Source organism: Oreochromis niloticus, linkage group LG12 (assembly GCF_001858045.2).
Source record: "Oreochromis niloticus isolate F11D_XX linkage group LG12, O_niloticus_UMD_NMBU, whole genome shotgun sequence".
Taxonomy (NCBI): domain Eukaryota; kingdom Metazoa; phylum Chordata; class Actinopteri; order Cichliformes; family Cichlidae; genus Oreochromis; species Oreochromis niloticus.
In genome coordinates this window covers 22,712,658-22,737,912 of record NC_031977.2, presented here as the reverse complement: position 1 = coordinate 22,737,912, position 25,255 = coordinate 22,712,658, and the positions used below count along the sequence as shown (strand labels likewise).

The 25,255-nt window shown below is 39.9% G+C and overlaps 2 protein-coding genes across 5 annotated transcripts in view; both read right to left on the bottom strand.

Moving 5' to 3' along the window:
- Window positions 1-25,255, bottom strand: part of aopep (aminopeptidase O (putative)) — a 110,525-nt gene that overhangs the window by 78,996 nt on the left and 6,274 nt on the right. For all 4 annotated transcript variants that reach the window (XR_003213176.1, XM_005452128.4, XM_019365862.2 and 1 more), the window contains exon 6: window positions 25,017-25,141. Coding sequence is in view for 3 of the 4 variants with exons in the window: in XM_005452128.4 (XP_005452185.1) it covers window positions 25,017-25,141 (125 nt within the window). In the remaining variant the exon portion in view is untranslated. The remainder of the gene's footprint in view (window positions 1-25,016; window positions 25,142-25,255) is intronic.
- Window positions 7,965-9,691, bottom strand: LOC109204580 (uncharacterized). Its single transcript, XM_019365864.2, has 2 exons — window positions 9,100-9,691; window positions 7,965-8,578 (listed from the first exon to the last, which is right to left on the bottom strand). The coding sequence occupies exons 1-2, from the start codon at window positions 9,158-9,160 to the stop codon at window positions 8,025-8,027; spliced, it is 615 nt and encodes a 204-aa protein (XP_019221409.1). The 5' UTR covers window positions 9,161-9,691; the 3' UTR covers window positions 7,965-8,024.

Sequence of the window (25,255 nt, the reverse complement as noted above, 5' to 3'; positions counted from 1 at the left end):
ACACAAGTTATTTAAACAATTCTAAATGAAGTGTGATGGTCATAGTACTTATGCTGGGCCAAATATGTTAAGGATAATGTTTATCAATGTAAAATTGCAAGAACCTTTGAATAGATTATAACATTTTGTAAACAGTTACCTCAGAACCTGTACTGTCAGCCCTATGTATGTAAGGTGAAACTTTCCACAGTACTTACACTTAAGTAACTAACACATAAGTCACCCTTTACCAATAATCCACTGCTCCTTGAAAAAAGTAGCACAAACAGACAACTGACTCAGCATGATGAGTTGAGCTACCTGAGCCGAGACTCAAGCAGAAGAAATTAAAAGTTTTAGGTTTTTGCGGCTGAAAATTAAAGAAAGATGTTTAATATTCAACAAGACCTACACTTTCAACACCGTACATTCAATTTTGGATCAGACTAACATCGATGTTGTTCATAGTTTTATCCGTTCAAAAAAGTCATTTTACGGCTTTATGTTTCCAGCTGATAAGGAGAATGAGTGCATTTCATAAATGGGCGTCCAAAGGCTTTAAACATCCGCTTTGTCTGTAAAGACAGTATAACTACAGAGCATTGTTTTACTAAAATTCAACATTTTCAGATGAAAATTTGGCTGCTTTTTTCACTGTAACACCCCCTCAATGCCATTTTTAGGATATTCTCGGTGATCCCATTTTTATCATATTTATGCTTTTGGGACTGAGGGTATCTAATACGTATGTCGTCACAGTGTATTGTACTACCAACTGTGAGGGCTCTGCTTTTGCTTTGAGCAGACTGTTTTTTATTTGTCTCCTGAGTGTGTGTTTTTCAAACGAGATCCTCCTCCTCAGTTTGATTTTGTTACCACAAACTTTGTGTAAAGTTCACAACAGAGGTAAAGAGATTTAAACACACCAGTTTAAGGAGGCAGGGGTTGGACCAGCTGCACAGGGCAGGTGAAACAGAGAGTGTCAGGGGAGATGTGCACAGAAGCAGAGGGAAATTTTACAAGATGATAAATGCCACATTTAGGTGATTAAGGATTGTTGACAAGATTAAAAGACACGGCCGTCAGAGTTCAACAACATTACAGTTTGATTAAATAAAAAGTTTTAAACTACACAAGGTTCATTTTCTCCTCTGATAGTATCATATTAAACATGTCAAGAAAGAAAGAGTACAAAGAAAAATAGTAAATGTGTGTCTAATTCAACTCTTCCTGTGAACCTTATATGGTGAACCTTATATGGTGATGGCCGAGGGGCGATGGCGCGATATGGCAGCCTAGCCTCTGTCAGCCTGCCCAGGGCATCTGTGGCTACAACAGTAGCTTGCCTCCACCTGTGTGTGAATGTGAGAGTGAATGAATAGTGGCATTGTAAAGCAATTTGGGTGCCTTGAAAAGCGCTATATGAAATCCAATCCATTATTATTATTATTATCATTATTATATCATCCCTTAATATGTTCGGTGTTACAAACTTGAAGAATCAGAAAAAGATCATCAGACATTAATCTAATCAGTTTTCAGCCTTCATTCATTCATATTGAAAAGTTGGAAATCTTCCTGCTAGACCAAGTGTAGCGTTTAACACCGTTGGCCATAACATTTTATTATAGCTATTATTAAATGGAGAGGCCTCTTCACACACTGAGGTTAATTATGAAGCTCCACAGGCTTCTGTGCAAAGAACAGTTCTGTTTACATTATACGTGCTTTAGAAGACATAGCGTACATTTTCACTGCTATGCATATGATACCCACTTTTATTGGTTAAACTGTCGGGATGTCTTAGACATAATGAGCTTTAATTTTCTGCTTCTAAGTTCAGATAAAACTGAGGTTATCGTAACGGGAGTAAAAATCTTAGAAACACTGGCTAACAAATCCTTACTCTGGACGGCATTGCCTCGAGTAGTCTGTTGTAGTGATTTGGCGCATTATAAGTAAAATTGAAACATACAATCCCATAGCACAACATCAACATTTATTTATATACAAAATAAAAATGCTTTTTTACAGAAAGAATTGTACTTCATATTTTATCAACGATTACGTGGGTACATGTTTTAAAAATGCACTAAATGTTGGATACATTCTTTGGTAAAATGCAGGTTACACGTTTAAGAAAGAAAATCAGTCTTTCAGAGAAAGCATTAGCAGCCTCCTTTGTAACACTCTGCCACCAGCCGTAGCTGTCTGATTTTCACCATGTCCAACCCCACCAGATTGGTGTATGCCTCGGCTATGGCGTCAAAGACTTTCCTTTCCGATTTCAGTTCGTGCAAGAGAGTTTCCGCCACCATGCGGACTTTGACGTCGTCCATTTTGATGTTGCGAGCAATCAGAAGCCGTTGAATAGATGGAATGAAACGTGGGGTGAGGAGTCTTTTTCTGATGCTGTGATAATTTTCAGCGTAAAAGTCATCCTCCAAGACTTGCACACACTCGTGTTGTTTCTGGCGGGGTTGATCGGACTTACAGCCGTTGCATTCGTCAGTCAGGTACCTGTTGATTACTAGGTTGACTAGATGATACACCGCGGTTTTCACGGTATCGATGAAAAAAGAAGATGCCCAACCGTCAAGCTCGTCGGCTTGCTGCTGCTGCTTCTCCAAGGGGCGATAGTAACTGGGCGTGTCAGGTACTATTGTGCCCTCGGCCGCAGAACTTTCCTCCTCCTCAGTGTGGCGCAGGGCTGTAGAGGCCATACTTCTGGTTTTTGAGCTAAAAAATGGTTTGAAGGATTGAGACGGCGGTGTTCTTTTTAAAATAACAGGAGGGGGCGTGATCTGGAAGTGGGTTGATCTTAAAGGTTGTGGGTAGGAGTGGCAACAATTTTCAAAAACCGTAGAGTTGGCCAACGTGTCTCTCTAGCAGTTGCAACTTTGGAAAAGAGCGGTAATTTTCATCTGTTGGACTTGAAATTCTCCATGAAAATGGCATCTTCCAACCCTTCTGTTCAATCAACCATCAAAGTGGCTGAACCTGGTACATACTTGGTACTTGGTACTATCAGGGATGCTGGGCAATCTTTACTCTCTGAAGAGCCATCCACCAACCCTGCATTTGAAGATTGGAGTGAAGACGCACCGTATTCACCAGTATCAGAGTGGAGCCCACCCCCTTCACCACCACAACTGTGGACTATGGACACTGACAACGAGGAAGATTTTTTGTATTTCGGCGACTCTCCAGACATTGATGAGGTAGACTGGGCATGGCCACCCTTCCAAGGTCCTGAGAGATTACCGGAACCGCTATGGGATAATGATGAGGACTTACCCTATGTACCCGCGTAATCGTTGATAAATATGAAGTTACAATTCTTTTCTGTAAAAAAGCATTTTTATTTTTGTATATAAATAAATGTTGATGTTGTGCTATGGGATTGTATGTTTCAATTTTACTTATAATGCGCCAAAATCACTACAACAGACTACTCGAGGCAATGCCGTCCAGAGTAAGGATTTTGTTAGCCAGTGTTTCTAAGATTTTTACTCCCCGTTACGATAACCTCAGTTTTATCTGAACTTAGAAGCAGAAAATTAAAGCTCATTATGTGTCTAAGACATCCCGACAGTTTAACCAATAAAAGTGGGTATCATATGCATAGCAGTGAAAATGTACGCTATGTCTTCTAAAGCACGTATAATGTAAACAGAACTGTTCTTTGCACAGAAGCCTGTGGAGCTTCATAATTAACCTCAGTGTGTGAAGAGGCCTCTCCATTTAATAATAGCTATAATAAAATGTTATGGCCAACGGTGTTAAACGCTACACTTTGGTCTAGCAGGGAAGATTTCCAACTTTTCAATATGAATGAATGAAGGCTGAAAACTGATTAGATTAATGTCTGATGATCTTTTTTCTGATTCTTCAAGTTTGTAACACCGAACATATTAAGGGATGATATAATAATGATAATAATAATAATAATGGATTGGATTTCATATAGCGCTTTTCAAGGCACCCAAATTGCTTTACAATGCCACTATTCATTCACTCTCACATTCACACACAGGTGGAGGCAAGCTACTGTTGTAGCCACAGATGCCCTGGGGCAGGCTGACAGAGGCTAGGCTGCCATATCGCGCCATCGGCCCCTCTGGCCATCACCATATAAGGTTCACCATATAAGGTTCACAGGAAGAGTTGAATTAGACACACATTTACTATTTTCTTTGTACTCTTTCTTTCTTGACATGTTTAATATGATTACTATCAGAGGAGAAAATGAACCTTGTGTAGTTTAAAACTTTTTATTTAATCAAACTGTAATGTTGTTGAACTCTGACGGCCGTGTCTTTAATCTTGTCAACAAATCCTTAATCACCTAAATGTGGCATTTATCATCTTGTAAAATGTTCCCTCTGCTTCTGTTGCACATCTCCCCTGACACTCTCTGTTTCACCTGCCCTGTGCAGCTGGTCCAACCCTGCCTCCTTAAACTGGTGTGTTTAAATCTCTTTACCTCTGTTGTGAACTTTACACAAAGTTTGTGGTAACAAAATCAAACTGAGGAGGAGGATCTCGTTTGAAAAACACACACTCAGGAGACAAAATAAAAAACAGTCTGCTCAAAGCAAAAGCAGAGCCCTCACAGTTGGTAGTACAATACACTGTGACGACATACGTATTAGATACCCTCAGTCCCAAAAGCATAAATGTGATAAAAATGGGATCACCGAGAATATCCTAAAAATGGCATTGAGGGGGGTGTTACAGTGAAAAAAGCAGCCAAATTTTCATCTGAAAATGTTGAATTTTAGTAAAAACAATGCTCTGTAGTTTGATACTGTCTTTACAGACAAAGCGGATGTTTAAAGCCTTTGAACGCACATTTGATGAAATGCACTCATTCTCCTTATCAGCTGGAAACATTAAAGCCGTAAAATGGCTTTTTTTGAACGGATAAAAACTATTGAACAACATCTGATCAAAAATTTGAATGTACATGTGTTGAAAGTGTAGGTCTTGTTGAATTATTAAACATACTTTCTTTAATTTTACGAGCCGCAAAAACCAAAACTTTTAATTTTCTTCTGCTTGAGTCTCGGCCTCGGGTAGCTCTACTCATCATTGCTGAGTCAGTTGTCTGTTTGTGCTACTTTTTTCAAGGAGCAGTGGATTATTGGTAAAGGGTGACTTTATGTGTTTAGTTACTTAAGTGTAAGTACTGTGGAAAGTTTCACCTTACATACATAGGGCTGACAGTACAGGTTCTGAGGTAACTGTTTACAAAATGTTATAATCTATTCAAAGGTTCTTTGCAATTTTACGTTGATAAACATTATCCTTAACATATTTGGCCCACACTAAGTACTATGGCCATCACACTGTCGTTTAGAATTGTTTAAATAACTCGTGTCTTAAGTCATTCCATCACACAGAAAATTAAAAAAACCCACATGGTTCACTTTTATATCACAAAATGTTAGAAATATAAGTCGTTCATAACAACCTGAAAGGTTGGGAGTTTAAAATGCAAACCAATGAACGCTGAAGTAGAAGACTGTAATTTCACAGAGCACACGGTGTCTATTATTGTGTAGACATGTATAAATGAGAGCTTAATTTCTTAAGAAATAAACAGGTGGAGTGGTTTTTATCAAAAGTAGTAGTTACATCTATGGCTAAACCATTGTCCCCAAAAACTTTATAAATCTACTGTGTGTAAGGCTGTGTGAGTAAAGCTTGCCCTTCACACCCGCGTGTAACAAACCATTTGTTGGGGGTTGTGGATTTGACACCTCAGCATTGTGAAAGTGGGGAAACATGTTTGTGGCTGAGCATAAGATTTCTGCTTACAAGTTAGAATCTCAGTTCTAAATGAAATTCAGATGTTTTTTGTTTTTTTAAGTGTGGCTAATGTATTATTTGACTTCTAAGGCACACACACACACACACACACACACACACACACACACACACAAGAACAACAACAACAACACAGAGAAGAAGAAGAGGGGGTAGTTTTACTATGCGTCATAAAAACGCAATCATGCATCTTCCAACTGTATCTTTCTGTTCTGGCTTTAGAATCATTGGTTGTTTACTGATCCGTACTTTGGGAGTCATACTGTTGTGATACTGGGGAGAAAAAGGTAAGGTTTGATAGACTAAACCATTACACACACACAAACTTCAAAACCTAGAGAGTGAGTGAGACTGCTAGCTGTGTGGTTCAGCAATAAACTTATCTACAAATGTGTTAGTAAAGAAACTGCAAACTATAAAAGTAATCTGAATTTAAATAGAACACTAGTGTAAGGTGTCTATGGAACAAATCTCCTTCAACGTTCAAAATGACCAAAGTGAGGACTACAAGCGTTTCTCTCAGTTGGTTGTGTTTAGGGGAAAAGCTGCTAAATACACTGAGACTGCTCCACATTGTTAGCAAGTTAACTCTGGATGTCTGTGGGTTTGTCAAACTTGGAGTGTACAAAAGCAGAAAAACAGTAAAAGATTCAGACGGTGAAAGTTTGGTTTATTTCATGAACACAATGAAACATTTTACAGTCCACAGAGCAAAGTAGCATACATGATAAATAGATACACATAACACGACCTGTGAGAAGTAAAACTCGTCGTCTTAACACATGTTATATTCTGTAAACTTAAAATAAAGCCCCAGAAATTAGAGTTTAGTGTTTTAAAGACATCTATTAAAAACATTACTGAAGTGACACTTTAACGATGCTTCATATCACGGTGTTTATGATGATAAAACATGTTCTCTCATTAGTAGATGTCTGCGCTGACGCTTGTCATGAAGATGTCCGGAGCCTGGGTTCAAGCTTCCTCTTCAATCACCATTGATCATTAATAGGGCCACAAAAGATTTGTTACATTATCCCCATAAACAACATGCTTTTATAGAAATCATTGTGACACAAATATTTAGATTCTTGTTTCACAATTTGCATGAACTCAAAATCTTTAGAGTTTCATATTTATAAAGTATCGCAAATAATACAATAATACCATCGTATGAGCTACACTTCTTGTAAAAATGATTGGAAACGCGTTTGAAAAAGCTCCTGCTGTGTCCTTCCTTCTGTGAGGGCACACACACTCACACTCACACATACACACACACACACACACACACACGCACACACACACACACACACACACACACACACACACACACACACTCACACACGCACACACACACACACACACACACACACACACACACACCCAGAGAGAGAGAGAGAGAGAGAGAGAGAGAGAGGGAGATCATTAATACAAAGGATTGGGGTCGGTTTTGGATTTTCACTTGTTGTTGGCTTTATGAACAGTCACATAAAATTCATTCCGATTTTTTGCCTTTGCTTCAATTAGGATGTTTCTTTAAATCTACAACGCCTTCCTTTTCAAAAAGTTTACTGACATAGTAAAGAAGTAGCTAGGGAACTCTGTAAGTATGAGCAACAATAGCTTAAGGACACTACGTCCAATAAAGAGGAATTCATCATCTGCAGTTCGTGAAAAAAAAGCACAATATTAAAAACAATTCAGCAGACCCTCGGAGTGCGGATACAAACTGTTTTCAACTGCAGAGGTTAACTTCATGCACTTATCAACATACAGTTTAGAGGCTTGCATTAGAGTGCTTTGGTGCTTGGGCCTCTTTTATTTAGCACGTTTATACCGTTGTGAATGTAGCTATATAAATAAATACACTCAAGAGTCTATCGTATGTTTGTCATGCAACTAAAAATTCGTAAATATATTTTTAAATCAGTAACTTTGCAAATTTAGAGGATTTGTTTTCGGACAACATATGTGTCACATTTTAAACAGGGTTTGAATAATCAGCACTGACATACAGACATTTATGCGCTGGGTATAACAGTCATGCTTACCGTGTGAAAGGCCCCACCGATGTCTTGGAGCAGAGAAACACTCTGTATTGTTGCTTTTCTCTATTGTATAAGCAAAATCGACCGCAAATGACTAAGATGTCGGTGTTGACATGTCTTTTTATTTCATTCACACAGACAATGAATACTGAACAACATACATTAAACCAGGTGTCTCCCAGCCCAGTAGTTACCAATCATGCGAAGCATGGCTGGTTTAACACGACGGGCATAACGACTTGCTTCTAGCAGCTGTGCAATATTGTCGTTAATTGCGCATACTATATGTTGTGATGATCTCAGTTCAGTCATGGTGTGTTCTGCAATTCTGCTGAATTGTGTTTTAGTCCCATCGTCTGTGTACGAGCGTACAAACAGGCGAATGGCAGGGATGAATCGGAATGTCTTGAGCCTCAGCATCACATCGTCGTAGTATGTGTCAAAGTAATACTCGGACAGTTCGAACAAACAGCTGTGTTGCACCTGACTGGGTTGAGCTGTTCGACATCCATAGCATGTTTCCTGTAGAAAGGCGTTTAATGCCAACATCACCAGGTGATGGGTTGCAAGCTTGATGTCGATAATGGTTTCCTCACACAGACCCGATCCTGTAGGATCCTGCAGCAGCTGAGGAGAGGGGGGAGGAGGTGGCGGGGTCTGGATTAGCAGCGCAGGCGGTGGGGAGTCTGAGAGGTCCCACGCTTGCATGTCTCGCTCTGAAAATGGGAACAATAAAAAAGATTTTATATTTTGTTGCATAGACACACACACACACACACACACACACACGCACACACATTTATGCCACTGTATAAAAACCATATCCTTAAACCATGTAGTGCGGCTCTTCTATGCTCAGAGGGTAAGGATTTAACCTCCAGTTTTCAACCCCTCTGGCCGCTATAAAACTTTCCCTGTCATCACATACCCTGAGAATAATAAAGTCATCGGGTCTACGGTTAAAACGATCAGCCTCGCACTGTAAAGCTCAGGGCCTGTTGGACTGTTCCACTGGGAAACATACAGCATCTCTGGGATGACTACATTGTCCAAGTCTGCGCAAACACTCCCTCACCACAATCTACGCGAAGTATAACTGCTCCGTTGGTATATTTAACGGTATACACATACCTATTACTGCCTTGCTATTCTAACTTAAATTTAGACCCATCTACGACGTTTTTACAGCGTTGCTTTTTACGATGAGGGCATCGGGTACATACACCTGTACACGTACCTAGAGCTTCTGTGGCTTGGGCGATGTCCAGGCTGCTCGTCATGGTTGATACAGACGTCATCCTGCACTCCTTAGTTAGCTAGTTAGAGGTGTTCTTTAGGTTGCGCTGTTGATGTTCCATATGGTGAAAGAGACCGTTTTTATATGTATTGGAGCAGTCCTCTAGGAGGTGTCATTACAGTCCCTTGGGGTTGGGGTTGGTTTCAGGTGTAAACAAAAGGTGATGCCTGTTTGGAGGATGGTCAGTAGAAAGTGTAATGGCATGATAAAAGGTATGGTGGCACCGATGGACCTGGCACCGCCGGCACTCTGCCATAAGATAAAGGAGACTGTTTGTATTGAAAACTATGGCAGTACAATTGAGATGCTCTTGATAAGGATGACCTCTTCTGCTGACTGTAGGGGGTCTAACTGTAACCCCCCTCTGTATAGCTGTTGCAGAATTAAGAATCCCATTTCTAAAGGAATGCCTGCTGTTTGTGGTATTCTGTTTGAAACTATTAGCCTCTGTGTGTGAATATGTGTTTTTAGAAGGTGGAAAAAACTTTCTGTTTAAAAACTATTAGCCTCTGTGTGTTTCAGAGCCCTAAAGAAAAATACCCCTAAAACTAGTTAAATTAAATGCTGTGTGTGAATATGTGTTTTTAGAAGGTGGAAAAAAACTTTCTGTTTGAAACTATTACACCCCTGTGTGTTTCAGACCCCTAAAGAAAAAAGAAAAATACCCCTAAAACTAGTTAAATTAAATGCTGCGTGTGAATATGTGTTTTTAGAAGGTGGAAAAACTTTCTGTTTAAAAACTATTAGCCTCTGTGTGTGTTTCAGAGCCCTAAAGAAAAATACCCCTAAACTAGTTAAATTAAATCATCTATGTCTAAATAACAGAACTCTGAGACCTATACAATCCTTTAAAAAAGAGTTTAATTAAAACACATAATGGTTTCATTAAATAAAACGCTATTAAACACATGTAAACATACGATCTCTGAACTCGCAAGTCCGTTCGCGCGCAAGGTCCGTTCACGCGCAAGGTCCGTTCGCGCGCACATGGACGCGGAGGGGGATAGGGGAGGGGGGGTGTGGGGGTAGGGGTGTGGGGGGGGTGTGGGGGTGTGGGGGGGGGGGGGGGGGGGGGGCAAAAAAAGCTACAGGTATATTACTACTGATGAAAACCAGCACAAAGAGACTTTAAAGCAATCGCCACAGTGATTCTGCTTTAGAAACATGAACAGGTACAAATTGAGGCTGGAGCCTGACTGTTCGTCAGTTTGTTACTTGTTGAAGTTCAGGGTCTGGCTGCTGTGCTGGGGTCGGCATCCACTCAGCTTTAATGCTTTAACCATTGCATTCTCGTCCTTTTGTGTACTAAAAGTAAAAAAAGTAAAAGTAATAAAACTCAAATAAAAGTAAAGTCCATATTCCCCCCTCGGACACATGAATTGAAATCAACTGTAGTGTAAGTGCAAGAACCAATAAGCAGGCAGACTAACAATTGCAAGGAACTGAATTACTAGGAACAGGTTCTCTACAAGAACTTCAGGGACACCGCCATCACTTTCCACAATGAAACAAGTTTTATATTCCCATGGATCAACCAAGAAAGAAGCACCTGCTAAGCACCTTCAAGCTCGACTGCAATTTGCAGCTGCCCACATTAACAGGCCAAATGGCTCCTGGCGAGAAGCTGATGGTCCAATTAGACAAAGACTGAGTTATTTCGCCACAATGACAAGAGGTATATTGGGAGGAGTAAAGGTGACTACCTCCAAATTCTTTAACTTCACATCAAATCAACAGCTAGATGGTTAAAACTTGGATACAATGATTCCAAAAACACATCAAAACAGGTTTGGGATGGATGAAGCAGTCTAATATAAAGCTTCTGAAATCATCTTCCTAAAGCCCTGACCCTAACTCTATTGATCTGTACTGTATAAATCTGTACTATACTTAAAAACTGTGTCCGTGCCGCAAAAGCAACCAGTATAAATGAACTCTACCAATTCTATAAATATTAAAAGTACTTAAATGTTCTCAATAAAAGTAAGTACTAAAAGTGATCTATACTTTTGACCCTGTGTGGGTTAGACAAAATCCTAAATATATTCAAACTTGTGAAGCAAATTCTCTTTTTTCTTAAACTTATTAAAGATGCATGCTGTACAATCATTCAACAGTGGAAAAAGATCAGTTCAAAGAAATCATTAAAAGCCCCAAATTACCATGAGAGTCATACCCATGATGAGTGTGTGTAAACTTCTGACCACAACTGTATATTTGCCTCTAAAAATTGAAAAGAAAAAACCCCAAACTGACCACAACAAAGAGTGGGGACCCAGGAGGGAAAAAGTACCAGCATTTTATATGTTTCTATCATGGCTGGCACTGGATATAAAACACCGGGACATGACCACAATGTAATTAACACATAAAACACCACACAAAAGCATGAATGCCAGTAACAGCATCTGCCACTTACACAGATTACATCATAGGCTCCTCAAAGAGTCGCTGCAGAAATCTAAATAAGTCATAAGTCTGAAACACTCCACTTTAGCACCTGTCTAGTTTAGGTTCTGCTACCATAAAGCTTAGCCTGCTCTGACTGGTGGGCTGAACCACTGAAATATAAGTAAAATAACACTGGTACCTAATTAATTCTAACCCCTTTTCTATGAGTCTCAGTATCGCTCCTTGAGAGTTATTGGCTGGCAACAAATCCTGGACTTCTTTCACACACGTTTGAACCCAAATCTGAGACACTCCTGCAGTAGTTGCTATATTCAGTGTTAGGGACATTATACAGAAAGAGTAATATGCCACATTGTACTTGTTAAATTACTCACTATATCACATAACATTGGAGTGAAATTCACTTTCAGTTGCTACCAACTCCACAACAGCACAAGTCGCTTTCCCAGTAAGGACAAGATTGTTTCCAAGATGTGCACGTCTCCAGCCCTCAAAATTTGTAGACTTTGTCTAGATCTCTATACAAAGTGATACTCTGTCCCTGTTTATTGATTTAAAATTGTTGTCAAAGTTTCCAAACTGTCCGACTGTTACTCAACCAGTTTTGACATAACACTAACCTGTGGGCATACACTCAAAACTAATGGAAAATTAGCCACATGAGAAATTTGCTAATGTGGCTAATGCAAAGGTAGGAATAATCCGCTTGTTCTTCAGTTCTATAAATTTAAAAGGGACATGCACAATGTGTTAATGGCACTAAAGACCAATCAGCTATATGCAACTACAGACTAACTGTCAATCAGCCTGACGTAACATTTACCTACATGACATAACCAACATTCCTCTATGACTGTAGCTACTTGCATGCAAACCCCATCGCTCTTCACACACAGCACTCAGAACCCTCTTTTAGCTTCCACTTCCGCCTTAATGAAAAAGACAGGACAAATCTATCTCACAGAATTATAATTTGAGACATTTTCTTGCCTGCAGGGTAATAAATAGACTGCTTTTTTTCTATCTTATGTAACGTAAGAGTATGAGACAGTGAGGAGATGGAAAGTGAGACCACTCAGTGCTCCGAGGCTATATAAGAAGTGTTTGACAGAATGGAAAGATGGATTAAGGCGAGACTGAAGTGAAATTAGCCAATGAGCAGAGCTGTTTTTTTTCTGTAGAGGGTTTGGGTTGCCACCTGACCCGGCTGCGTACCCTTGAGACAAAACACTGCAACTGAGGGATATAGCGTAGATGAAACATGTTTTATGTTTCACATATATACTAACAAAAGAAAATATAATCACTGCACTGTACTATTAATAGTTGTTACCTCATGATCTTAACACTAAGGACAAAAGTGGCTCAAATAAAGTGAATCCAAAGCAGAATGGTTAAACAATAAAGTTGGTGATAAAGAGGCCAGATCAATCAATGGTCGGTCTGCCTCCTTACACCTTCTCAGCCCACCTCAGACTTAAAGTGGACGATTTACCTTAACTTCTATTTGATTCTGGTGTTTTCAACATGTTTTCAGACAATGAGTATTAGCAAAAGGCTCAGGCTTCAGACTATGCTAAATGCTCAGTTTGTAGCAGTGCTTTTTTTCCCACTCTTGGATCTTTACGACGTCAAAGAATGGCCACAGCCTTTTACGAGGGTTAGGGTTAGGATACAGGGTTATATTTCTTGTTAACTTTGACATGCATATCCCAAGGCGAGATATATGAAGCTGAAAATAAAGACAAAAGGGCAGTGGTTCTTACTGAAGACCTAAACCATTTAAAAAGTGTGATGATTCAGCATGTACAGAACTGTGCAGAAGTCTTGAGCCAGCCCTCATTTCTTTATATTATGTATGCTTCCAAGGCACCAAACTTTCCTGTAATTTAAAGTGCTCTTTCTGAATTTCTTTCAAAGTTGTTTTCTTTTTGTTTGTTTTTTTCAGTCCAGTACTTCAACACTTTCAAAGGAACGACTTTTGTTGTTTGTTAAGCCACTTAACACTGACCTATGACTCATTCAAGCATAAACAAGGCACCTATTTCAAGGAATGAACCAGTGTGGTATTTCCACATAACATAAATTGTATCTTTAGGCACTTTGTTACTAGCAGCCTTAAAAAAATAACTTTTTTTCCCCAATTTCTTTAGTTGAATCTAGTAAAAATGCCAAACATAACACAGTTTGACAAACATAAAATGAAATTTCTGCACCAACAAGATGATTTCGTAGCATATCTCAATATGCTTTGCACTGTTTCCTTTAAAAAGTGTTTCCTCTGAAAGTAATGGCCTTAAGAAATAGGAAAAAATCCAGCAAAGCCTTGACACAGGTCCCAAGAGACATATTTGGACATTCAACTGGTCCATCTACTGTTCAGTGAAGCGTCACTGAACTGAAAGTGAGTGGAAACAGGTCTAATGAAGAGATGAGTACAAATTTGAGAGTTCTAGTTCAAATTACCATCAACATATACAGACGAGATCAGGAGATATGTATAACAGTGACTGTTTATAGCCATCTATAAAACACGGTGAAGGCTCTGTTATGGTTTAGAGCTACATTTCAGCCAGTGGTGTTTGAGATCTTGTCAACACAGAAAAGTAACATCAGAGTTTGATCCACCATTCAATACCATCTGTAAAACATCTGATTGGTAACAGCATCATTTTTCAGCATGACAATGATCCCAAACACAGTGCAAATGCAGTAAAAGCATACCTGGATAGAAAAACCACACAATGGAGCACTATCAATCATGGAATGGAATTGGATTTCAACAGTCATGAGAGAAAAGGGAACAAAAGACATCCAAAGAAAAGCCTAAAATGTTCTTTAAGACTGGAGAACTTTTCCTGAAGACTACTTAAATAAATTGGAAGAAAACTTGCCTAAAAGAGTTCAGGCAGTGCTGTGAAATAAAGGTGGTCACACCAAATTTTGTCTTTCAAGGTAGAATTCTTAGGATTAGAACTGTTTGTTAGAAAAACTCTGCTTTTGCCTTATGTACTGCAATTTCATTTATGTTTGAAAGTGTCAATCAATCACTGCACTTATTTTTCATTTTCCTATCAAAATGTAAAGCCATGAGTGGCTTAGCCATTATTTTGAAAAGTCAAAATATGTCACAGGGCTATATGATGCATCAGTTTTAATCTCAACAACCTGACCCTATTTTTGATTCAAATGCTTTCAAGGGACTTAATGACAATAAGATGAAAACTACCTCACATATTTTTTAAACTGCTTAGATTATGGAGAACTTGTGCATAAATCATACTACAGACAAAAACATAAAAAAATAACTTTCAGATGTATGTAGCTCAAATGATGATTCATTGTTGTTAATAGGAAGAGCTGCAGCCATGCCAATTTAGAATTTACTAAAATGTACCAAATTTCAGGTCATTCAACTCGATAGTTGCTGAGATATTTCACTAAAAGACGCTTGAAAAGAAAACAGTGAAGAAGAAAAAGGGCATCACCTTGATTTGTAGTCTGTAAACCCTGAATGTTCATAAGAAAATCCAACCTCCAGTAAGTCTTATTCTCACGGGTGAAATTTTGACTTGCTCAAGGATCAATCTTTCGAATTTCCAAAAACATATAATTGACATGTCTTCATCAAAATGGTGGACTGACCAGAGAGACTTACACACCGCTGTACACAGCTTCATGCTGCTAGCATGACTTAAAAAAAACACACACACAACAACTAGCAGACCAACTGAGAGTGCAGCCAGTCCCTGAGGCTAAAAGCAAAGCAACACATGAGAAGCATTACCAGGGATATTTCACAGCACTTTGATTCAAATGTCTCATTTTGGTCAGTTCAGCACAGAGGACCCACGGACATTAAACTGTCTAGCTTTGCCCAGAATGAAATTACCCCCAGCCTCTGGGTTCCACTATCACACACGCCTGAGGACGCACACCAAGATCAGCTCCATTGTCCCCTATGCCATACAATGGACCCATCCATCACTCGAGGGAATGGGTCCACTGGACTCATCCATTCGTTAACAGAATGGGTATGCCGTGACAGGCCTGTCTTGCTAAAGCCTCTAATCTAGAGTTATGGCACAGTGTGTCTGTGTTACTGTTAAATGTAGTACTATATGCCAGCTGTTGCCAGCAGGTTCTCATCCGAGGACAGTCCAAAGAAACACACAGTCGACCATCGATCATTCTATGATGAACATAAAAGCACAAATATTGCCCGAGAAGGAGCACGACATTTAGGTCATAATGTAAAATTCAACAAGTACTGCAAATAAATTGTTTCAGGTTCACTCCTGCAGAAAGAAAACACCTGCATGTTCACAACATAATGCGGGACCCTCTCCTCTCAAGCAGAGCAAGAGTTAAAAAGGTGGATGCTTCAGTTGTGATTAGATACTGTAGCAGCACAGATAAACTCATATACAGGGGCGGAAGGGAAGCTGAGAGGCTCGAGATAACTAGAAAGGAATATTCTTGCAATAACAAGAGACTTGCTAAGCTGTACACTGCTATCAGCATTAAGAGGAAGCTCTGACTAAGAAAAAGAAACAAAGAGCCAAAGGGAGACAGATAGAACAGGCTGTCACCTTTGGGTTTGAAACTGCCTTTGTTTTCAGCAAGAAGTAAGTAGACCAGCAAGGGAAACTAAAAGTCTTAACTACTTGCAATCACTTTAAAAGCATGCGTAAAACACTCCCTCTACTTCTGTCCAGGTGCAGGCATGCAGAGCTGGCTTTTTCCTCCGACTCCCTTGGCTCTTTTGTGAGGCCCATTGACGAAAGGGAGATCCACTCAAGGTGGGAAGAAAGAAACACCTCATCCTTGACTATTTGATTAACAGCTGTCTTCTGTGCCAGAAAATCCAACCCCCACATTTTTCCTCCCAACCCTGAACCCCTAGTTGTCTCCTGAAAGAGCAGGTCTGTATCACACACTTCTAGAGTTACTCTGCAGATCAAACTGGAGAGGAGAGCAGAAAGGCAAGAAATCCTCTGAGACATCAGAAGGAAGAGGGAAGGACAAGCAGTGGGAAGACTGGGGAACAAACAGTGAGAGGAGGACGAGAGAGAGAAGGGGGAATGGCACAGCTTAACAAGATGGCAGGAGGTGCAATTTAGCAAGGGTGCAAGAGGGTAGGAAATCATTGCCAATGAGGCAAAAGACTGAGGCAGATACTGGAAACTGGGACAGAATAAGATTAACATCTTAACTTTTTAATTTGCATTTTGTGCTCTGCTGTTGCATTTCATTTGTTTATCATGTAAGATGGTAACGAGCAGCATGCCTTTCCTCAAAGTTAATGATCTTTCCTTAATGATCAGCTTTGTTTTTCCAAAGCTGTTAGTTTTGTGAGATTCATCCCATTAGTCCTGGCCACATTGCTGAAATCATTTCTTTGGTTCCAAACAACCATTTCATGTAAATAAAGCTGGAGAAATTTACCGCTAATAATTCATTCATGGTTAAGATTTTAGATTTACTAGTCATCTTAACCAAAAAGAGGCTCAAAAAACAACAATAAACAGTAATAAAAACAGTGATCGTCAACTGAGAGGTTCAATCCAGGGCACCAGCTCTAGCCAGTCTACTCTGCTTAACCCCGAATTGTCTATCATGCATCCATCAGTGTGTAAAAGCACAGAATAAAGTGCTGCTTAAATGTGTGGAAAATGGGTGAATGTGGCTTATAATGAGAGCACTTTGAGTGATCAATGAAACTAGAATAGGGCTATATAAATGTCAGTCCATTTACCAAGACTTCTACCAGGATTTGGCATCCTATTAAAGATGGCTTTTTGGAATCAGACATAAACTCTATACACTATTTTTTTTTTTTTTTACAGCAAACTAAACATCTCTGGAGATGGTCAGCACTAATGTGAAGAACATGACTTCTACTGGGTTAAAATGTGTAAAAAAAAACAAAACACTGGTCCTATAAAACAGTGGTGGCACACTAAAGCACTCCAGAGCAACGGGGGAGGAATATCCCAGAGGGTACCAACTCCCCCTGGCACTACAGCTCCCTACTTCCTCACAACGGGGACCAATCGCCAATGTAACATCCTGCTAGCCCATAAACAAACAATGCAATCAACTGAAGTCAGGCTGAAAATCCTCTACTGCCTGAGAGGTCAAGAGGTATACACCAGTCATAATTTTCAGCTGTGGCTGTGACAGTTATATGGCTGCCTAGTTTGGCTGTACTGCAAGTGGAACAAGCAGTTTAACTACTTGAACATTTTTTCCCCCGTTTCTTAAGGCAGCCCATCTCTACGAGGAGGGAGCGGTGTAAAATACAACTCTGCTGATTAAAAAAAGATGGGACTTTGTGTAAAATGTTAACAAAATATACGCTTAAATGGAAGTTTTGAAAACTAAATGTTCTCTCGGACTCACATGTTCCTGGATCTCAGGCTGAAATTTCCTTTGGAGGATTCTTTATTTCATAATGCACCAAATGTTTTCAATAGGAGGCAGGTCTGGACTGCAGGCAGGTCAGTTTAATTGCCAGACCTGTTTACTACAGCCATGCTGCTGTCATATGGGCAGAAGATGATTTGGTATTTTCTTGCTTAAATAAACAAGGCTTTCCATGGAAAGGATATCATCTAAATATAATCACACAATGTGTTACTCAAGGACCTTTACAGACATTATTCAGCATTAATGGGCCCTTGACAGATGTGCACATTCATACACCCCATGCTGTCATGAATCACAGCTCTTGAAGTGCACTCTGATAACTAGCCAGATAATCCCTCTCCTCAACAAACAGTATTTATCTATCAGCAATATCAAAAAACACAAATTTAGATTTGTAAGACCGCAGGATGATTTGACATCTTGCTTCTGTTTTTAATTGAACCAGCTTGCAGCGAGGATGGCAACACGGTGAGACCTTGTTATATCTGTTTTTATTTTTGCATGAATTTTAGCTTGCAATTGTGTATCGTGTTTTGCTTTTGATGGGGACTATCCTGAGTTTGAGACTTCTCAGTCTGATTCCCTCCATACAGATTTCTCTGGATTACTTCAATCTTTCTGTACCGATGATGACAAACTTCTCAAACTTCAATTTAGCTGAGAAGCATGATCCTTAAATTTCTATACTCTATACTGCATCGCCTCCACAGTCTTTCTATCTACACCGTTGCTGAATAATCTCTTTCTCTCCATCACATCACAGAGAGGCCGAGTGTGCAACACTCTCAAATTCTGGGTGACCACTTTTCGATCAAAGAGCAACTCCACAGGTCAACTTTTAGGAGAAAACTTGTCTCCAAACAATCGTGGTCTGACTCAGACTGACTGCAGTCACTCAATGACAGATTGTTAAAGGTTTGCAAATAGTTGCTGTCTAATCTATAAATGCAGACATATTGCTAACACATTGTAATCAGTCTGAGTCAGTCTGTGCCGATGAGTGCAACAAATCAGTGGCACATCTCTTTGCAACATGGCACTCAACTGTCTGAGTACCCTATTACCCTACAGCTGGTTTTATTCTGGTTATATTCCTATACAAAAGCAAAGTTGCTAAACGCCTATGTCCTTCTGCATTTAATAAGCTTCCTGCAGCAGCTATGTCACTATTTGTGGAGAAGTTTCTGATTCAAATTTATACATATTTATGGCTGAATTTCTGTCAGTTAATTTCTGCATTTAGGTTTTTTAGACAGCTACAAACTGTATTTGCAAACTAACAGTAGGCTGGTGGAAGACTGCCTCCACAGGTCTAGTCTTCAATGGCCATTTCCTCTAGTCTTGAGATGTTTCACAAGTTTTGTGAAATGTCCAAACCTACACATCATCTGTGTAGGTCTCCTCTGACGTCATGCCATTACAGTAAATACACATCCTTGTTCCATTATTTGAACAATGCACACATTCATACACTCGCACACACAAGAACAGGAATCTGCCTGTCTACACTAAAGCAAAACAAAACCCACATCACCAACACTAGTGAAAAGGCGCATTTCATCGCTTGTGCGGAAACTCTCCAAGGGATGTCAGACATGTCTTCTTTTGGGCATGCTGATCTTAGATTAGTCCTGCAAGTCAAGCCATTACTCTGGGATACACAGACGTCAGCTTCAAAGAGTGAGAGGAAATGCCGTGCCCTTCCTGTCACTCCCAGTCAGAAATGACGTGATTGCGATGCTATGAAGAGATTACAGATTCAAATTGTAAAAACAAAGAGAGAAAAAACAGTATGACCTAAGAAAGGTAAAAATAAAAACATTGTACAAATGCCCGCGCGCGCACACACACACACACACACACACACATATGGAGATATATATACATATACATATATATATATACTCTTTATTGAAAACTCTGTATATATATATATATATGTATACACACAGAGTTTTCAATAAAGAGTGCAAGGCTAAATATGACCACTCCAATCATATTCAGGGCATTAGTTTACACCATTCTCATGTCCTTCAGTCACTCAGAACAATGAACTTTTTATCCTGACTGGATGCCGAATTAACTTTAAGGGATTCCCCTAATGTGCTCACTGACTGTAACCCAGACAGCTCTTCATCCATCTCCACACTCCTCTATTAATGGTTAACCATGTATTTGTCTTCCTCTCCCTTATCGGCTCTTCAGTGCCTTAAAGGTTGTACTAATAACACGGGGAGAGTAACACATCGGTGTCTCTACAATGTAGCCTCAAAGCTTGGCTTGTTGAAGAAACAGCCATGAAGACAACAGGAATACATACAAATAGGCAAGAGATGATCCTGTTTTGTATGTACTGTACAGGATGCTGGTAGCAGGTTGTTCATAACTTGAGAATGCAAAGCCTTTGAACCCAAATTGTTGCACAAAATACACCCCAAAAAATTGTTTGAGCTGCTTACTAGCATCATATCTTTAAAGCTACATTTGCGCAAGTCTAGTCCTTTGTGTGTGTGAATCATAGAGCCTCGTGGGTACACAGCATACGTGGTACAACCTTTGAGTCCAGACATGCCCTTACTTGACTTCTTAATCTTCAGTTTCCTGCCCTCCCTTTCGTATCTCAGTATAAAAACTTCACGCCACTGTGCTTCACCTCTCCCCTCCCTTCTCGGTATCACACTACAACAGCTTTATGCCTTCTTGCCACAGCTCCCTGGTCCATAGCCCCTCCGCTCCTGCTGTTTCCACTGGGGCACTGCACAAAAACTGCGCTTGGCTTGATCCCAACAAATGGGGCCCTCATACCTCCCAATCTCTAGATTAAATAGCACCAGTCTCTGAAGTCTTTCCAGGGGCTAATGGCTTTTGTTGCTGGGAATAATCCACACATCCTCTCCCACATCCTGGGGGTCTGCTGGCCTGTTGTGAACCCCGCCTTTACCCTCTTCGTGTCTCTCTCATCTCCATCTCAATCTGCGCTTCCATTTTGGTTGACCTCCCAGCCTTTCTATAGCACAACCCTGCGGTTATGTGTTGAGGCATCCACGACTGAACCACCAACATTGAGGGGAGGATGCAGTGGGCTGACACTGGGTTGAGAACCATGCAGAGTTTTATAGGGAGTCAGTGCAGGTGCTGTCTGAAGCTTAATGAAGGCCCTAAATCTCTTCTGTCATCTGGAGCTAACTGGAGCCTAAGCAGCCAGAGAAAAAGGGATAAGTGCCTGGGAGCCATCCTCATAAGGAAAAGAAAACATCTGTCAAACAACAACCACGGCAGAACAGCCTCAGTGTCAGCACTTGACGTCCATTCAAAATAAATACAGCAGGGAGACACATTTTCACAAGATGGGGGCAAGATTTTTTTTCATGGATGAAAGAGCGCTGTGTTTTTGGATAAAAAGAGTCTAAAAGAATGCAAAGTCGAGAATGAGGTCTGTTCTGTTGCCCGTTTGTCCCTCTCTGTTGCTTAAAATAGCTCTGATTAAGACCACACTTTGCTACAACGTCAGCAAATCACGCAGACTACATAACCAGGTATGAGCTCATATCCTGTCTGGGGCACTTTTTCTATAGCAAGAGTAACGGGGGGAGGATAAAAGCAGATGGAGAGAGAAAGAGAGACTGTGGTTGTAAACCGCAGACACTAGGATGCTTACTGGCCAGCCTGATCAGCTTACTTAATTAGCATAGTTTTTTTAAAGGCCCAAACATTCATCACCTTGAATTTACTTTAATATCCAATTTTCGCTTAACTTATAAGGCTACTAGATGCAATCAGCTGTATCTATAAAGATGTCATACGCAGCCTAAAGAATGTAGAGAAAATATGAAACTATGACTTCTGGGGAATGCCCGAGGGCATGAAATGTGATCAACCACACAAGTGGAGAGGAAAGACAAGGACGACAAACACAGTAGCCTTGAAGATCGAGCAATATTACGAGAGCAAAGAGAGTAACAGAAAGTCGGGGGATGAAAAGAGAAGCAGTGAAGGGTAAAGACGTGACAGAAGCAGGACACATCAGATTTTCAGAACACAAGGATTACAAAAAAAGGGGGGGGGGACCAAGTTAATAAAAGGAGAATAAATATGGAAATGGAGCACGGGGGAACAGATCTAAAGACAGAACAAGCTGAGGGTGAAGAGGAAATAAATACATGAAGGGTTATTAACTATAGCGTCCAAAAAAATAAATCTGTCATCCTGTGGCTTCGTGACCACCCATCAGCCTCCAGACCTCCACTACTAAACCTGCACAAAAACATAAATACATACAGGTCTAGTGTAAGTTGGAGAGGCTAAGGACCACCTGAAACGTCCTGGAAAAAAACGAAGATGCAACAGAGCAGCCTATTGACTGGACTCAATTAAGCTGTGCCCAGTGAAGAGGCTCAGGGTTATGGGGCCTTCAAAGGGTACCTGTTAAGCTTGTTCCTTATTTTCTCTCATATGTCCTGTTACCATGGTGATTTTTATACATGGCCGGAGTTTCAAACAATGTAATCAACGTTCTTACTTTTAACTGTCTGAGCCGGGGGGGTTCTACTCTTTGATTTGGATGATGTCAGTTAGACGGGATATCCCTAGTATGGTCCTTTCAGTCACACAGGCTTGGCCTTGTGACTACAGGAGGAAAAACAAAGGAAGAAAAATAAAGAAACAAAGAAAAAAAAAAAGCACCAAGGTTAAATTATGTGAAAAAAATTGGAATAACAATTTTGGAAAAAATCTCAGGAAATAGCTGTTTGGAATGGAAAAGTGAATGGAGGCAAAAAGAGGTGGTGAGTTTCTGAGTTTTGGAAACAGGATGAGGGAAGGGAGGGAACAGAAAAAGTAAAGAATAGTCGAGGGCAAATTAATGGACAACGAATAAGGAGGAGAGTGTAAGGAAAAAGGGGTTTAAGGAGATGCTTAGTAAAGAGGCTGAAGTCTTCTTTGAAACTACGTGTTAGTCTTTTAATTTGCTTTAATCTAGCAATTTTAATGTTTCCTGCTTAAAAAGACAACAACACCACACAATTACATCAATTTTTAAGCACCATGCATATGCGAGTCATGACGCCTGCAGGCCCGTGCTGGAAGCAGTTATGTGGGGGGACAAAGGAGGGATGACAAGTGATTGAACAAAGTTTACAGCTGGAGTCTTTAATTCAGAAAGAATTCGTATGTGGAGGATCTCCACGGAAAAGATTAAGAAAGAGCAAGGGGGTTTCGAAATGTGAAGTGTGCCATTAATCATGCAACCCAGAAACACTATGCCTGTAGAAACCAAAACAGAAGCAGCAGGGTGAAGTTAAAAAACACAAGTGCTTGATTGTCGCTTTGCTGTGGGAAATCTTTGATGTTTCTTCACAAGTTTTTACATGGCCGTCCATAGATTAGTCTGCGTACACCTAGATTAAATGACAGTAAAAATGCTCCGCCGAAACCAAATAACTGCTATAATATTCTTTTACATTAACAGCGGATCATACTGTATGACTACAGTATCCACTTGTGTAAATCCCAACCTTTCAGTTCCCCTCTGCAGCTTTTCGGCATTATTCTGCTAACTGTTCAAGAAATCAAGAAACTTCTGTAAAAGAACTACCAACCATTAGTCAGCAAACAACTTTACTCAAATAACTTTTGTTGTGCAACTTGTGAAAGTAAAAAAGGAACTACAGAGAAGCAGTGTGACATTTCTGTGTTGACAGGTTGTTTCTGCTGCTCCTAGGTGGTCAACCAATCAAATGTTATAAGTTTAAAAAAGCTGTAATACAAGACCTTTGATGGAAATTGGAGTAAACTGGTGAAAGCGGTTTATTAAAACATGTGCAGACAAGCATGGAAATATAGTACATAACTCAAAAGCTGAGATTGTTCAGTTCTAACAAGACTGAAAGTCAATATTTGGTATGACCACCTTTATTCTTTAATGCAACTTGAACTCTTAGGCGAGATTTCTTCTCATTTCTTTAAGCAGTCATCAGGAATAGTTCTCCAGGCTTCTTAAATAAGGGCTCTGTGGAGGCCAATCCATGACTGATAGTGGTTCATTGAGTGTTTTTGCTGTGTCAGGATTATGTTTGGGATCATTACTGAAACATTTTTCGTCAGATTCTCAGTCGGTGTGGGTTAGTTTTTTTCTCTTTCCTCTGTTTCAGCTACTCAACTTTGCTGTCCTTGGTGTAACATGGACCCAGATGGGGACCTAAACCCTGACACGGATGACCTTCCACTTAGAGTGAATACTACCACATATTGGTCAAGCATTATGTCAGTTCCCAATCACATGTTTTATAGATGGTATTGCATGGTTGATCGAAATTGGACAGTACTTTCTGCATTCACAATTCCATCAATTTTGAAATGCAGCCCTAAACAATGACAGATAATATTTAATTGCTGTATATAGTTTTTAGGCCACCTCTTTTTTTTTACCTCTTTTTAAAATGTTCAGGTACAAGGACTGGACTGCAAATGACAAAAAAAGCAGCCAGTGTCCAAAGAAAAACTGTAAAAAGACCTTCAGAAAACCTGGAGAACGACTGCTCTTAAAAAACTTAGAAGACAGTCTTGCTCCTTGTAACCAAAATATAAAGAAATGAGGAGTAGCTCAAGACTTTAGCACAGTACTATATAGTGCTTTTCTTCACTCACTGGCCAGTCAAAGCGCTTTTCACTTACACATACCTTTATAGTATACCTAGTGTTCGTTTTACAATGAACTTTAAGTGCTTTCAAATCAACAGTAATGGTCATTTAAAAATTGAGAATCAACAGTTACACTAACAAACACATCTTTTGACCATGAAAGGAAACTGGAGCACCCACAAGCAAACATGAAAAGTACTAGCAGAGTATAAATTCTTCATCGTTAACTCGCTGTACAACTAACAAACACCTTACAGTTTACTTCTATTAATTCTAAACCTGCAGTTCTGTTCACTAATATTTTTTCTTTCGTTCCAGCATTTCTTTATAATCTACTACTTGCAACCTCTTAACAAAAACACAGATGTCATTACCTGGCCATTCCCAGACTTGAGAACCCTGCTGGGACAATGAGAACATCAAGTCGGGGAAAGGGGTGCACCCCCAGAACAGCATGGGCTGCAGCCAAACACTGAGGCAACAGCTTAAGGACTCCCATCTGCAAAAGGGAAACAAACCAAAAGCAAAGAACCGTTATTATAGCTCACATATTTAAATAATAAGGAATTTTTTTTAACCGCTCCCCATGGAAATACAGTCTAATATGTTTACC